Source organism: Calonectris borealis, chromosome 31, assembly GCF_964195595.1.
Source record: "Calonectris borealis chromosome 31, bCalBor7.hap1.2, whole genome shotgun sequence".
NCBI lineage: Eukaryota > Metazoa > Chordata > Aves > Procellariiformes > Procellariidae > Calonectris > Calonectris borealis.
In genome coordinates, this window is record NC_134342.1 from 910,101 (window position 1) to 925,209 (window position 15,109).

General features: G+C 66.4%; 1 protein-coding gene across 1 annotated transcript; it reads left to right on the forward strand.

The window, feature by feature from the left end:
• The first annotated feature begins 1,441 nt into the window (after positions 1-1,441).
• OLFM2 (olfactomedin 2) lies at positions 1,442-14,531 on the forward strand. Its single transcript, XM_075134292.1, has 6 exons — positions 1,442-1,622; positions 6,470-6,619; positions 7,761-7,916; positions 10,527-10,746; positions 11,811-11,917; positions 13,545-14,531. The coding sequence occupies exons 1-6, from the start codon at positions 1,485-1,487 to the stop codon at positions 14,220-14,222; spliced, it is 1,449 nt and encodes a 482-aa protein (XP_074990393.1). The 5' UTR covers positions 1,442-1,484; the 3' UTR covers positions 14,223-14,531.
• Positions 14,532-15,109: the final 578 nt, after the last annotated feature.

Genomic DNA, 15,109 nt, shown 5'->3' on the forward strand with positions numbered 1-15,109 from the left:
GCGGCGCAGAGCCCCGGAGCACCCCGAAACCCGCGGCGTGGGGGCACCGTGGGGAGGAGGTGGGTGGGTGTGGGCTTTCCCCGTGTTTGCCCGCGTGTGCTGTGCGTGTCTGTCCCCACGCGGTGGCACTGTGTGACCGTGGCACGAGAGATGGAGGCAAAACCAGGGCGAGGATGCTCAAAGCCTCGGGGGTCCCGCTGCACCCAGTGGGTCGAGTCCTGTGAGGGGGCTTAGGGTGGGCACCCACCGGCAGAACTGCTGAGAGGATTTGGGGTGTCCGGGGGGACCCCAGGGAGTTCGCTGCTGTGGGGATGGGGTGCGCTAGGGGAGGTGGCAGGAGGTGGGGGGCTGTGGGGCGGGGGGTCGCATCCTCCCCGGTCCCCGCAGCCGTGGGCTGTCGCGAGGGTGGAGAAGAGGATTTGGGGTGTCTGGGGGGGGCTGGGGGGGCCTCAATGGGGACTGGGGGGGCTGGGCCCGGGGTGATGGGTGCTGGGGGGTGGCTCCAGCCTCCAAACCAGGCTGGGGGGTGCGGAGGTCCCTGATAGTGGGTTCCAGGGTAAGGGAGAGTGGGGGTCTGCAGGGGTCCTGCTCCCCCAGCCCGAGTATCTCCAGGGGTCCTGCTCCCCCAAACCGGGGGCCTGCAGGGGTCCTGCTCCCCTAAACTGGGGGTCTCCAGGGATCCTGCTCCCCCAAACTAGGGACCTCCAGGGGTCCTGGTCCCCCAACCCAGGGGTCTCTGGGTGTCCTCCTCCCCCAAACCGGGGGTCTCCAGGATCCTGCTCCCCCAAACCAGGGACCCCGGGGGTCCTGGTCCCCGAAACCGGGGGTCTCTGGGGTCTTCCCCTAAACCGGGGGTCTCTGGGGGCCCTGGTCCCCCAAACCAGGGGCTCCAGCGGTCTTGGTTCCCCAAACCAGGGGTCTGCAGGGGTCCGACTCCCCCAAACCAGGGACCTCCAGGGGTTCTGCTCCCCCAAACCGGGCGTCTCCGGGGTCCTGCTCCCCCAGACCGGGGGTCTCTGGTGTCCTGCTCCCCCAAACCAGGAGCTCCAGGGGTCCTGGTCCCCCAAACCGGGCGTCTCCGGGGTCCTGCTCCCCCAGACCAGGGGTCTCTGGGGGTCCTGCTCCCCCAAACCGGGCCATGCTGGGCTGCTCCAAAGGGAGCTAGGTTGGATGGTACCGTGCGGTGACCGGGTGGGACCATCCCGGACCGGGACCGTACCCAAACCCTGCCGGACAGACCCGCCCCAAACCGGGGCTGTACCGGGCTGGCCCGGGGCCAGCGACGCCGACGTCACTCCGGAGCGGCGCCGGCTCCGTTATAAGGGCGAACGCGGCTCGGGGGCTCCGCAGGCGGCGGGGGCGGTGCGGCCGGTGCGCGGTTCGCCCCGGCGGGCACCGGCACCGGCACCGGCACCGGCACCGGCACCGGCACCGGGGCGGCGGCGGGGGGGGGTGTGTGATGGGTATGCGGCGGCGACGGCGACATGACGGTGCCGCTGCTGAAGATCGGGGCCGTGCTGAGCACCATGGCCATGGTCACCAACTGGATGTCCCAGACGTTACCCTCGTTGGTGGGGCTCAACGGTACCGCCGTGTCACGGGCCGGTACCTCCGAGAAGATCGTGAGTCGGCCCGGTACTGGGGAGGGGAGCACCGGGGAGGGGGTGCGGGTATCGCGGGAGAGGAGTTGGGGGGGAGGCGGGGGATGCCCGGGCTGCGGCGAGGAGCTGCGCCACCGGTACCGGCAGCCCCGGGATGCGGCGCACCGGGACCCTTCCCGCCGGGCATGGGGACCCCCCTCCGCCTTCCCCCGGGCACCCCCCCGCTCATGGGCACCCCCCCATCCTCCCTTCCTCCCGGGCAAGGGGCACCGGGGACACCCCCCCCCCCGTTCATGGGCACCCCCCCATCCTCCCTTCCTCTCGGACACGGTGGACAGGGGACCCCCCCGTTCATGGCCCCCCCCCATCTTCCCTTCCTCGCGGGCGAGGGGCACCAGGGACCCCCTTGCCCCGACACGGGACCCCCCCTCCGCTTTCCCCCTGGGCACAGGACCCCTCCTCCACCGGGGATTCCCCGGGCATGGGGACCCCCTCCCCGGGCAGGGCACAGGGGACCCCCTCCGGGGCACGGGGATCCCCCCTCCCTGTCTCCCCCCCGCCCCGGGCAGGGCACACGGGGACCCCCCGGGCTGGTCTCACTGGGGAGCCTGGGGCTGGGGTCGTCCAATGGAGGAGACCCCTGCGGGAGGCTGGGGGGGCTCCTGACCGCCTTCCTTCCCCCAGTAGACCTTGGGCAGTTCCGGGGTGCTGGGGAGGGGGGGGAGCTGGACCCCCACAGGGTCCTGCTGCTCCCTCCGACCAGGGGGGCTTCTGGCTGGGGAAGGTGGGTGAGCCCCCCCCACTTCGCAGGACCCTGGGGAGCTGGTGGCTGGCCCCAGGCGGGGCGCTTCCCCCCCCCCGGGCAGAGGCACCCCAAATTTCCCCTGGGACCCTCTGGGTTCTGGCTGGCGTCAGCCCTTCGGTGCAAACCCCTGTGAGAGCGGAGCTGGGCGTGAGAACAAGTTGGGAGCCGGGGGGGGGGACATTTTGGGGGGGCTGCAATGGCAGCGACAGGGCTGGGCTGGGCTCCGGGTGATGCCGCAGACACGGGGGACCCCCCGGGGAGGGCTGGGCTGCGCCGTCGGTGCCGCGGGGCCTGGCTGGCACCCAGCCATAGCCAGTAATGCCGGGACGGGGCGGGGGGGGCCATGATTTGGGGCGACGTCCTTCGTCATGAGAAAACCCCTGCGGTAGCCGGAGCCTTCCCGTTGTGGGACACCCTGTTTGGGGGGGTCGTGGCGAGAAATCCCGCCGAGGCGGGTGCTTCTGGCTATTGCCAGCGCCGATCGCGGTTGTGGGGGGTGGTGGTGGTGGTGGGGGATGATCCCGGTTTGGGGGGTGTTCGAGGAAGGAGCTGGCACAGCCCGTCTGGGTCTCGCCACCGTGTCGCCCCCGGCAGCGCCCACCCCGGCCCCCCCGGAGCCACCGGCAGAGCCGTTGGGGGCTCACCGGCCTGCTCCCCCCACCTAAACCAAGTCCCAGCCATGAGAGTCTTTCCCCGCAGCCCTCGACCCATTCCATTGGGATCCCTAGGGATCCTTTTCGGGATACCATTCCCAGCCGGGCTTCTGCGGAGGATGAGCGCGGTGGCCTTCGTCGCTGCAGCCCTGCGCGTGGCGGTGGGGTCTCACCGGGCACCACCAAACAGGCAATCATGTTGCAGGGTAATTAGCGGCGCTCGGGGGTAAAGCAGGCGCTGCTCTACGATAATTGGCTAATCATTAGTCACTCTTTGGTGTTCGTTGTAAAAATCATTAATCAGCGGGAAGGAGCGCGGCCAATGCAGCTGTAACGGGCTGGTGCCACCGCCCGCGGCAGCCGCCGGAACGGCGTGCCGGACCGTGGGGTGCGCAGGGCCGCCGGCGCGGCCGTGGCGGGGAGCTGACGCCCTGGGTGCGGAGCTGATCTCCCGCCTGGGTTTAGCAAGTCAACGCTTTTCTCCTGGGTGCTGAAATGAGCCGGGCTTACCCAAAAACTGGTGCTCGCCTCGGTTCTGGGCACGGTGATGCCCGGCACGGCCTTTCGCCGTTGTTCGGGGACTCTCGAAGCCCCTTTCTAGAAAACAGCGGTCGCTTTTCCGCTCCGAGCTCCAGAGCCGGCTTCACCCAGCCCAGACCCGGGTGCTCCCGTCAGCCCGGCCCCGTGGGACGCCGGCTCTTGGGGACGCCGTCGCTGCGGATCCCGGCGCTGGAGCAGGCAACGGCTCTTGACTTGCCGTGGAGGAGCGGCACCGCGCTCCGGCCGGTGCTGGGGAGAGACCGGAGCGTCCTCTGCAGCGGCTCCATCGCCTGCCCCGGCGCGGTCCCGCTCCAGAAAGAGGGGGCACAGACACGGAGGGGCTCTTGCCTTTACCGCCCGTGCCGATTCGGGGTGTCCTGGCTTCGAGGGGCGCTTGGTCAGACCCCCACACCCCCGGCCTGAGGCAAGGGGCCGAGTGGGCTGCTTGGGGACCCCCGTGTCACCCATGAGAGGGGTCGGGGTGCTCTGAGAGCCCCCCGATTCCACCAGGCACCGGCTCCCTGGCAGCTCTGCACCGCGGCCGAGGGCGTCAGCAGTTTCTCCTCTCCCGAGCCGCGAGCCGGCAGCTTTCCCGGGGAGCTCTAATTAATAACCCGGTGACAGATTGCACAGCCTGCGTTTAACCTAATAACACGGCCGGCAGCAGCCGCCGCCTCCAGGCCCCCGAGCCGCAGTGGGCAGGCGCGGGCAGGGCTGCCCTCCACCTCCATCCCTGGGGGTTATCCGCAGGGAAGGGGCTGGATACAACCGGGGAGCTGCATCTTCCCGGTAGCTGGGCTCTCATCCACGGATGCTCGCCCGCATCCCGGGGCTCCTGGGGATGGACCCCAGGGTTTCTGCCGCCCAATCTGGCAGGCGGAGGAGCTCTGCCAGCCTTCAGAGCGATGGTTCTGAGCGCTGCCTGCCCGCATCCTGCCCGCCCCAGGCTGCTGCCTGGCGTTAATTATGCATTAGCCCTCTATAAAGTATTTACGTCTGCCTGCCGCTCGGCCGCGGCCAGAAGGGTCCCGGGTAACGGGAAATGGTTCCTCGGTGACTGCGGATGCTCTGCCCGGGTTTGCTTCGGGCTCTTTCATTTCAGTAGCTTTTTTTTTTTGGGAGGGGGGGGAAGAAATGAAGCTTTTGGTGCAGTGGGTGCTCCCCGGGTGGGAGATGCCAGCCCTGTGCCATGGCCGGAGCAGCTGGGGGGGACCCCTCCTGCCACGGGGACCCCAGTTTCGGTGGGTAGGGGCACACAACGCCGTGCGTTAAGTCTTTCTTTATGTCTGTCTGATAATTGTTCATCGCATTAATTCACCTGCCGTAGCAGCGAGCCGCCGGCACGACGCCGTCCGCCGGCGCTTTCCTACGGACTCGTTATCCCGCGATGCGGCTCGTCACCAGCCGGGGCTGCCGAGGGCTCCCGGCCCCCCGCGCCGACCGGGCTCCATCTCCGCTGCCTTGGGAGCTGGGCTGGATAAATCCTTTATTCACCTCCCCCTGCGATAACTCAGGGATTTCCTCGGTTAAGGGCGAGTTTTACCCCGCCGTCGGTGAATTCATTCTCGTTGCGCTGGAGGTTAGAGAACGGCGTTTAGCCACCGCCGCGTCCAATAAATCCCTTCCGATGTGAAACATGAAGTTAAAACCGCGGCGTGTAAAGTAAAGTATCGTCCCCGGCTTGTTACAGGGAACGGGTCATTTATCTTCGCCCGCCTCGGTGCAGAAGGCGCTTGGAGAGCGATGAGTTTGCTCTTGATTTTCATAATTAATAATTATGAATTACCCATGAAATGCTAAATGGCCCAGCGCAAAAACGCCGGGTTATGGCCTGAATAAAGCAGGCAAAAGAGAAGAGGGCGGGGGGGGGGGGTGGATGTTGCTCCGCTTGGTTTTCGGGGACGAGCGTGGTGGGACCCAGCCAAAAACGGGGGGAGAGCGGGAGCCCGCGGTGCTCACCCCCGTCCTCGGCTGTGGTGGGAGACCAAAACCAAAACCCCGAGCCTGGAGCCGCTTGGAAAAGCTGCAGCTGGATGGAAAAATCCCGAAAAAGCAGCAGGGCTTGGTGGGATGCTTGGCTGGCCGGGGATGCTCGGGTGCCCGCCTGGGTGCCCGCCTGGGTGCCCACCTGGGTGCCCACCCGGGTGCCCGCCCGGGCAGGGGGATGCGCTGGTGTTTCCCTGTCGCTGTCGAAGGGATTTGAAATTCAAAGGGAAGGAATTAGCGATTTGTACTCGTAGCTCCGCTCCCCTCCAGGGGCGAGGCGGCCGCGGCGGAGGAAACCCCTGCCTCGTTCAACTCCGTTGGTGGGAAATAACACCCAGGGCTGGGTCTGCGGGAGGAAGAGGAGGGACTGCGGAGCGCTGAAGAGCGTTTCCTCATCGTTCCCTCCCATCCCCATCGGCGGGACCCGCCGGGAAGCTGAAATCTCTGTGTTTGGAGCAGATCGCTGCGGCGAAATGAGTCTTGGAAAGGGGGGGCGGAATAAAAAATTAAATGACCTGGATAAAAAACCTAAAAGGAGGGGGAAAAAAATGCAAAGCGGCTCCAATCCACCGGGATGAGGACGGGATTTGGAGGAGCCGCGTGGGAGGCAGGGCAGGACCGCGGGGTTGTGCTGCCGTGGGATGCGCTCGGCACCGGGCTTTGCCGGCGCCGCGGGGGGATGGTGACGGTTTGGCGGGCTCCTCCCGGCGCCGGGACGTGGCTCCCTCGCCGCCTCGTCCCCAGCGTGACGGCGAGAGGGGAGGATGCTCCGGTGTCTTGCCACGCCGCTGCCAGCCCTGCCCCAACCCCTGCGGTTTTGGGGAGCCCGGGCGAGCGGCTCCGGCGCCCTTCGGGGCTCTGACATCTCCTCCTCTCTCCCGCAGACCCTTTTCCAGAGCCCCGACGAGGGCTGGCAGGTTTATACCTCGGCGCAAGCCCCCGACGGCAAATGCCTCTGCACGGCCGTCATCCCCGTCCAGGGCACGTGCTCCCGCGACCTGCGCAGCCACCAGCTCCGGCAGCTCATGGAGAAGGTGAGCGTTGGGCCGCCCGGCTAACGAAGCCGTTAATCGCCGGGTTGGGAGGATTGCAGAGCCTTGCCCAGTGGCGTGGAGCTCCCTCCTTCCCCGCAGCTCCCTCCTTCCCCGCCTCGTATCCCAAGCTGCGGTTTGCCGCTCCGAGCATCCTTCCCCTTCCCGCATCCCGCTGCACGGGGGAGCGTTCCCATCCTCCGGCGTTGGCCATCGGGTTTGCTGGAAGGGCGTCACCAGCGTCGGCCGCGCCACCAGCGCGCGGCGATGCCCTCGCCGCGCGAACCGAGTCCGCCGCGTGGCCGCAGAGACGAAATCAGCCCGGAGATAAATCCCAAGAATTTAGCTTGCAGCTCCCAAATGACGCGTAACGGAGCCCGGGCGGTTTTCCCGTAGGGAGCGGGGGACGGGTGCTTTCCCCCGGAGGGTTCCCGGCCCCTTCCCCCTGGGGTCTGCAGAACCGCGGGCAGAAGCCGTCAGCCCTCCCCCCGCCGCGGCGGGGAGCCGGGCAGAGCTCATTTCATTTCCCCCTGGTTTTTCCCCGTCCAGACGGGTGGGCGCACCGCAAACCCGATTAAAATTTTATCCTAACGCGCTGCAAAAACACCTCTTAAGCAGCTCCCTTCCGAGGCGGCGGCACCGTAAATACCAGTGGGGCTGGAGCTAATAAATAAATAAGCGTTTGAGGAACACGGCCACGTTCACGTCCTTTGAAAGCGCGGAAATAAAATAACTTTGCCGGCTGCGGCAGATGAAATTAAAGAATGAAAGCCGACGGAGCAGGCTGGGAAATGTGCGCTCGGGTGGTTTAAAGAAAAAAAAAAAAACAAATAGCAGCTGAAGCGGGATGAGTAAAAGGCGTTATTTGATACATTAAAGCTGCAGGGGGAAGAGTTTTCTTGCAAGCGTTTACGCAAACGCCGGCGCGGGGAGCTGCTCGTCCCGGGGGACGGGGACACCGGGGGCTGCGTCCCCACCAGCACCCGCTGACCTTGAGCTGGTCCTGGGGGCTGCTCTCCCTTCCCCGTCGCCTCTCGCCCCGCGTTTCCCCGGCTCAAACCTCTTCGTTAGCAGCAGAGATGGGGCGGGGGGCTGCGTTAATTAGAGCGAGGGTTTTCTCACCCCCCGCCGTCCCACCACGCAGGTGCAGAACATCTCCCAGTCGATGGAGGTGCTGGACCTCCGGACCTACCGGGACCTCCAGTACGTGCGCAACACCGAGGCCCTGATGAAGGGCTTGGACTCCCGGCTGAAGGTGGCCGCTGAGAGCCAGAAAAGCCTCAACGCCAAGAGCTTCCAGGTGAGCCCCCGGCCCCGCCGCCGCTCGCACCCCGTGGGACCGGCAGCGGTGCTGCGTGGTGCCACCGCACGGGTGGGCACCCTGGGAAGGGTCCTGCTTTCGGCGGTTTGGGTGGGCGAGCACCCCTGGGGTGGTCCCGGGGCCGAGCACCCCTGGGGTGGTCCCGGGGCCGAGCATTCCTGGGGTGGTCCCGGGGCCGAGCACCCCTGGGGTGGTCCCGGGGCCGAGCATCCCTGGGGTGGTCCCGGGGCTGAGCACCCCTGGGGTGGTCCCAGAGCTGAGCACCCCTGGGGTGGTCCCGGGGCCGAGCACCCTGGGGTGGTCCCGGGGTCGAGCACCCTGGGGTGGTCCTGATGCCCTGGGGTGGTCCCAGGGCCAAGCACCCCTGGGGTGGTCCCAGAGCTGAGCACCCCTGGGGTGGTCCTGGGGCCGAGCACCCCTGGGGTGGTCCCAGAGCTGAGCACCCCTGGGGTGGTCCGGGTGGTTGAGCATCCCTGGGGTGGTCCCGGGGCCGAGCATCCCTGTGGTAGCCCAGGGGCTGAGCACCCCTGGGGTGGTCCCAGGGCCGAGCATCCCTGTGGTAGCCCAGGGGCTGAGCACCCCTGGGGTGGTCCCGGGGCCGAGCATCCCTGTGGTAGCCCAGGGGCTGAGCACCCCTGTGTCACCTCAGAGCGCAGGGTGGGTGCAGTGCAGGAGCAGGAGAGGGTGCCCAGCCGCGGTGGGCGCCCAGCCAAAGGCGCAAAGGGCAAACCGACGGGGGGGGGGCCACATCCTGCCGCCTCCCCGGGTGCCGCCGGGGGAGCTGTGCCAGCGACGGGACGGCAGAGAGGGCCAATTCCCAGCCCATCTGGCTGCGGATCGACACCTTTAATTAAACGAAACGGGGCTCTTCCCCGGCGCAGCCACCATTTCCATCTGACGGGTGGCAGCCGCCAGCGCCCGGCGCTGACCGATGCGGCCTGCGAGTCAACGCTGCCCGTGCCGCAGCGGCTCTGCACCCCCCAGAAATCCCATTACCCACCCCCCCCCCCCCCGCCGGGGTACGGGTTTATTTTGGGAGCCTCAGGGCTTCATCCTGACAAGCAAAGAGCGGTGCTGTCGCGGGAGCGGTTGCACCGAAAGGGGCCGGGGGGTGCTCGGGTGGGTGCTGGATGCTGATGGGTGCAGAGAGGCGACTTTGAACACCGGAGCTGCAGCAAAAGGCTGGGGTGGTTTAATCCCGGCAGGAGGTGCTGAGCCCCACGAGCAGGATGCAATCCCGCCGCTGGGGTAACGCCGCCCCGAAATGAAAGGCAAAGCGGGAGGAAAGGTGCTGGCGTTCCCGGGAGCACCCGCTGAGCCGGGGGGCGGCCAGCGGGGCCGGGGCTCCGGAGGCGCCGGCGGGGGGTTCGCGGGGTCCTTGGGCGGAGGAGGCTGGGTGGGCCGGCAGCCAGGGCCGCCCCCCGCCGCGCTTCCCCCGCGCCGCTGCCCCGTGCCGTGCCCGTGCGGGGGCTGGCACGAGGCCGGCGGGATCCTGCGGGGCTCCCGGGGCGAGGATCCCTGCGGGCTCCTGGGCCAAGGATCCCTGTGGGTTCCCGGGGCCGAGGATCCCTGCGGGGCTCCCGGGCCAAGGATCCCTGTGGGTTCCCGGGGCCGAGGATCCCTGCGGGGCTCCTGGAGCCGAGGATCCCTGCGGGTTCCTGGGGCCGAGGATCCCTGTGGGCTCCAAGGGCCGAGGATCCCTGCGGGCTCCTGGGCCAAGGATCCCTGTGGGTTCCCAGGGCCGAGGATCCCTGCGGGGCTCCTGGGGCCCAGGATCCCTGTGGGCTCCCAGGGCTGAGCATCCCTGCGGTGGTCCCAAGGCCGAGGATCCCTGCGGGGCTCCCAGGGCCGAGGATCCCTGCGGGGCTCCCGGGGCCAAGGATCCCTGTGGGCTCCCAGGGCTGAGCATCCCTGCGGTGGTCCCAAGGCCGAGGATCCCTGCGGGGCTCCCAGGATGGAGCATCCCTGCGGCCATCCCAGAGCTGAGCATCCCTGCGGCATGCAGGGTGCTGGGTGCCCCCCTTGCCTGGAGCCGTCACCCACCCCCAGCACCCTCTCCCACCCCATACGTGCACCCTGTTCCCACGGTGGCGGTCGGGGACCTGCTCAGCCTTCGCCTGCCGGGCGGCTGAAGCCTCTCCTGGGCGCTGGTCCCAAAGTCAAAATCTCTCTTTAACCTTCTCCTTGCGCTAAAATAAACGGAGAGTTTTAAACCCTGGACCTGGCGTCGAACCCTGCCTGGTGCTTTTATTCCCCCAGCACCCTCCTGCACCCCTCCGTGCCCTCCCCGCTCTCCCGGCTGGCCGGGGACGGGGGCGGGGGGGGGATGTCACCCGTGCACCCACAGCAGGGTCCCATCCTGCCTCGGTTCCCGCGCTGCAGAGCGAGGCGATCGCGTCGGCTGCGGGTGATTCATTAGAAGATGCGAAGCCGCGTAATTGTTATTAATTACCAACCCAGGGAATAGGGCTCGTTAACGAGGTGGCTCCTGGGCCCCCCCCCACGGGGACGGACAGACAGGGTGGTGACAAGGGCTTAATTTAAGGGGGGGGGTGTGGGGTTTTTTCCCCCCTTGCACCCCTTGAACAGGAGCTCAAGGACAAGATGACGGAGCTGCTGCCGCTGCTGCCCGTCCTGGATCAGTACAAGGCGGACACGAGGCTGATCGTGCACCTGAAGGAGGAGGTGAGGAACCTCTCCGGGAGCCTGCTGGCCATCCAGGAGGAGATGGGTGCCTACGACTACGAGGAGCTGCAGCAGCGGGTGCTGGTGCTGGAGGCACGGCTGCACGCCTGCATGCAAAAACTGGGTACGATACCCGCCCCCCCCGCCACGGCCCCCGCGTGGGTGGGCACCCAGGACCCCCACCCCACCCCTGCCACGGCTCCGGCATGGGTGGGCACCAAGGACCCCCCCCACCCCACCCCTGCCACGGCTCCGGCATGGGTGGGCACCCAGGAAGCCCCCTCACCCACCCCTTCCACAGCTCTGGTGTGGGTGGGCACCCAGGACCCCCACCCCATCCCACCCCTGCCATGGCTCCGGTGTGAGTGGGCACCCAGGACCTGTCCCCACCCCTGCCACGGCTCCGGCATGGGTGGGCACCCAGGACACCCCCCCCCCACACCACCCCTGCCACGGCTCCGGCATGGGTGGGCACCCAGGACACCCCCCCCACACACCACCCCTGCCATGGCTCCGGCGTGGGTGGGCACCCAGGAAGCCCCCTCACCCACCCCTTCCACAGCTCTGGTCTGGGTGGGCACCCAGGACCCCCACCCCATCCCTGCCACAGCTCTGGCATAGGTGGGCACCCAGGACCCCTCCACACCCCACCCCTGCCACGGCTCCGGCATGGGTGGGCACCCAGGACCCCCCACCCCCCCCCCACCCCTGCCACAGCTCCAGCATGGGTGGGCACCCAGGACCCCCGCAGAGGCAGGGAAGCCCGGGGTCCCTGCCCGTGCAGGCAGGGTTCAGAGAACCCCGACCCCCGCTGCTGCCTGCGGCTGCCCGTGCGCGCCGCTCCTGGTTTGCTGCCGATACCTTCCGAAGAATAATAATAATAATAATAATAATAATAATAATAATAATACCGGCAACCCAGCGTCCTCCAGTATGTGCCGACGGGGTGTTTACTGGTGCAGCTGGGTCCCAGCTCCGTGCAGGAGCCGCCTTTCCTCCCTCGGGAGCCCAGCGGTGCCCTTCCCCATCCCGCTGCCCCGTCCCCCGAGACCCCTGGGGGGTCCCTGGGGTGAAGGGGAGCCCCGGTTCCTCCCCGCTCGGCGCGTGATGCCCACGGGACGGGGGGGGAGCTGGTGGTCCAGGACGTGTCCCCCCCTAATTCCGAACTCTTTTTTGCCCCCCTCCCAGGCTGCGGGAAGCTGACGGGCGTCAGCAATCCCATCACCATCCGAGCATCCGGCTCCCGCTTCGGCTCCTGGATGACCGACACGATGACACCCAGCGCCGACAGCCGGGTGAGTGGGGTGGCCACCCGTGGGGATGGGGTGGGGGGGACACAGCCCTGCCTGGGCTTCCCGCGGCTCCTACGTGGGTTTTTTCTGGGTATTTTTTCCCCAAAACCCTCCCAGGCCCAAGCAGAGGTGAATTTTGCAGGGGCGCAGCTCCTTTCTTAGCAGACCTGGCTCTGAATTTTTGCAAAAGCCCAGCACTGCATGGGCACCGCATCCCCTGCAACCCGCCGGGCTCGCGCTGCTGCATCCCTCCTGCCTGTGCCTCCACGTCCCCGGGCTGCGCGCTGCCTGGGCTGCATGCGCCCTGGAGCATGCTCCGAGGGATCCCTGCACCTCGGTGCATGCTCCCCGGGGTGCATGCTGCCCATGCACACTGCCAGGGGGCCATGCACCTCGGTGCATGCTCCCAGGGGTCCCTGCACCTCGGTGCATGCTCCCTGGGGTGCGTGCTGCCCATGCACACTGCCAGGGGGCCATGCACCTCGGTGCATGCTGCCAGGGGTCCCTGCACCTTGGTGCATGCTCCCCGGGGTGCATGCTGCCCATGCACACTGCCAGGGGGCCATGCACCTCAGTGCATGCTCTTTGGGCTGCACGCTGCCGGTGCATGCTCTCTGGGCTCCATGCATCTTGGTGCATGCTCTTTGGGGTGCATGGTGCCCGTGCATGCTTGCCAGGGGTCCTTGCACCTCGGTGCATTCTCCCTGGGGTGCATGCTGCCCATGCACGCTGCCTGGGGCCCATGCATCTTGGTGCATGCTGCCCATACACGATCCCTGGGGTGCATGCAGCCCGTGCATGCTGCCTGGGGTCCATGCACCTTGGTGCACGCTGCCCATGCATGCTCCCTGAGGTGCACGCTGCCCGTGCATGCTGCCTGGGGTCCATGCACGTTGGTGCATGCTGCCTGGGGTCCATGCACGTTGGTGCATGCTGCCTGGGGTCCATGCACGTTGGTGCATGCTGCCTGGGGTCCTTGCATGTTGGTGCATGCTGCCTGGGGTCCATGCACGTTGGTGCATGCTGCCGGGGGTCCATGCGCCTTGGTGCGCGCTGCCCATACACAATCCCTGGGGTCCATGCACGTTGGTGCACGCTGCCCATGCACGCTCCCTGCGTTGCACGCTGCCCATGCACGCTGCCCGGGCTGCAGGCACCGCGGTGCAACGCTCTCTGGCGTGCACGCTGCCCGTGCACCCGGGGTACAGACCGCCTGGGGTGCCCGCTCGCCGGGCTGCAAACCCTCCGCTCCCTTGCACGTGGGGCACGCGCTGCCTCCGCAGAGCTGCGCCAAGTGCAAACGAAGGAAACTGGGCTGCGGCGGTGGGAGGCTGGGCAGGAGCCTCCTCGCAGGCTCTGCAGGCTGGGAACTCAATCACGCGGGGTCTTTCTAACGACGCGCGCCCTCTGATTAAAAATTAGCCAAGCATTTCATCTGCAGAAAGAGCAGAAAAGACGTTTAACGGGGGGGGGGGGGAAGCCGGAAAAAAAATGCGTGGCCCGGTACGCGGCAGCAGCGTAAATGGCTGCATGTGCTGCGCGTGGGTCGTGTCCGTCTGTCCTGGGAGCCAGTCTTGGGGCGGGGGGAGCCCCGTTTTGGCCGGGTATCCCTGACCTGAGCCCGCTGCAGGTCTGGTACATGGACGGTTACTACAAAGGCCGCCGCGTTTTGGAATTTCGGACCATGAACGACTTCGTGACGGGACAAAACTTCGTGCAGCACCTCCTGCCGCATCCCTGGGCCGGCACCGGCCACGTGGTCTTCAACGGGTCCCTCTACTACAACAAATACCAGAGCAACATCGCGGTGAAGTACCACTTCCGCTCCCGCAGCGTCCTGGTGCAACGCAGCCTGGCCGGCGCCGGCTACAACAACACCTTCCCTTATTCTTGGGGTGGTTTCTCCGACATCGACTTCATGGTGGACGAGAACGGGTTGTGGGCCGTCTACACCACCAACCAAAACGCCGGTAACATCGTGGTGAGCAGGATGGACCCCCAGACGCTGGAGGTCCTGCGTAGCTGGGACACGGGTTACCCCAAACGAAGCGCCGGGGAGTCCTTCATGATCTGCGGCACGCTCTACGTCACCAACTCCCATCTCGCCGGCGCCAAGATCTATTTTGCCTACTACACAAACACTTCCAGCTACGAATACACGGATATTCCCTTCCACAACCAGTATTCCCATATATCCATGCTGGACTACAACCCGCGGGAGAGGGTGCTCTACACCTGGAACAACGGTCACCAGGTCATCTACAACGTCACGCTCTTCCACGTCATAAAGACGTCGGGGGAGCTGTGACCCCGCGCCGGACTCCTCCGCTCTCCCTCCCCCAGCGCGTTATTTTTCTAGACTTCAGCCTCAGCCATTCTCTCTAGGGGACGGGGCCTTCCTCCTCCTCCTCCTCCTCCTCCTCCTCCTCTTTGATTTTTTTTTATTTTCTTCTCTTTCTTTGGTTTCTTCCCGCGGTTCCTGGCGCATGGATCTCCTCTGCCTTCATTTCAGCTGACCTCGGTTCTTGTTTTGTTCGGGTTTTTTTTGGTTTTTTTTTTTTTTTCAATTTACATCTTTATTTTGACGGCAAATAAAAACGGTCTCTTTGACGTTTGATGGGGCTCGTGCTGATCTTTTCTTTTCTTTTTTTTCCCCCCCCGATCTTTTTAAAAATTATTGTTATTCTTTGTCACTCGAGGGCTTGGTCCCCCCCTTTTCCTGCACCTACAGCTCTCTCCCCCAGATGTGCGCCGGCAGCCAGCGACGTTGTTTATGGCCGTGTTTAATGCATGCGGGTGCGGCGCTGGGGAAATCGCAGCAGAGCTGGGAAATGATGGTGCAGCCGCGGCAAGGAGACCCTGCGAGGGGGGAGCAGCCCCTGCGTGGGGGGCTCCCCCAAAATGAGCAGCCAACGAGGCCGGGGCAGCAGGATCTCGGCGCTGGGGGAGAGCAGGAACCAGAGGTGAGGAGGGATGGAGGAGGTGTGGGGGTGGAGGAGATGGAAGGGGTGGAGGAGAAGTGGAGGGGATGGAGGAGATGGAAGGGGTGGAGGAGCTGTGGAGGGGGTGGAGGAGATGGAAGGGGTGGAGGAGATGTGGAGGGGATGGAGGAGAAGTGGAGGGGATGGAGGAGATGTGGAGGGGGTGGAGATGTGGAGGGGATGGAGGAGATGTGGAGGGGGTGGAGATGTGGAG

What these genes read in the sequence shown, in the direction of transcription:
- OLFM2 (XM_075134292.1), top strand. Translation starts at nt 1,485, where the DNA reads ATGACGGTGCCGCTGCTGAAGATCGGGGCCGTGCTGAGCACCATGGCC. An exon ending in TCCGGCAGCTCATGGAGAAG is followed by an intron (nt 6,620 to 7,760) that starts GTGAGCGTTGGG and finishes CCCACCACGCAG; the next exon opens with GTGCAGAACATCTCCCAGTC. An exon ending in CACCCAGCGCCGACAGCCGG is followed by an intron (nt 11,918 to 13,544) that starts GTGAGTGGGGTG and finishes AGCCCGCTGCAG; the next exon opens with GTCTGGTACATGGACGGTTA.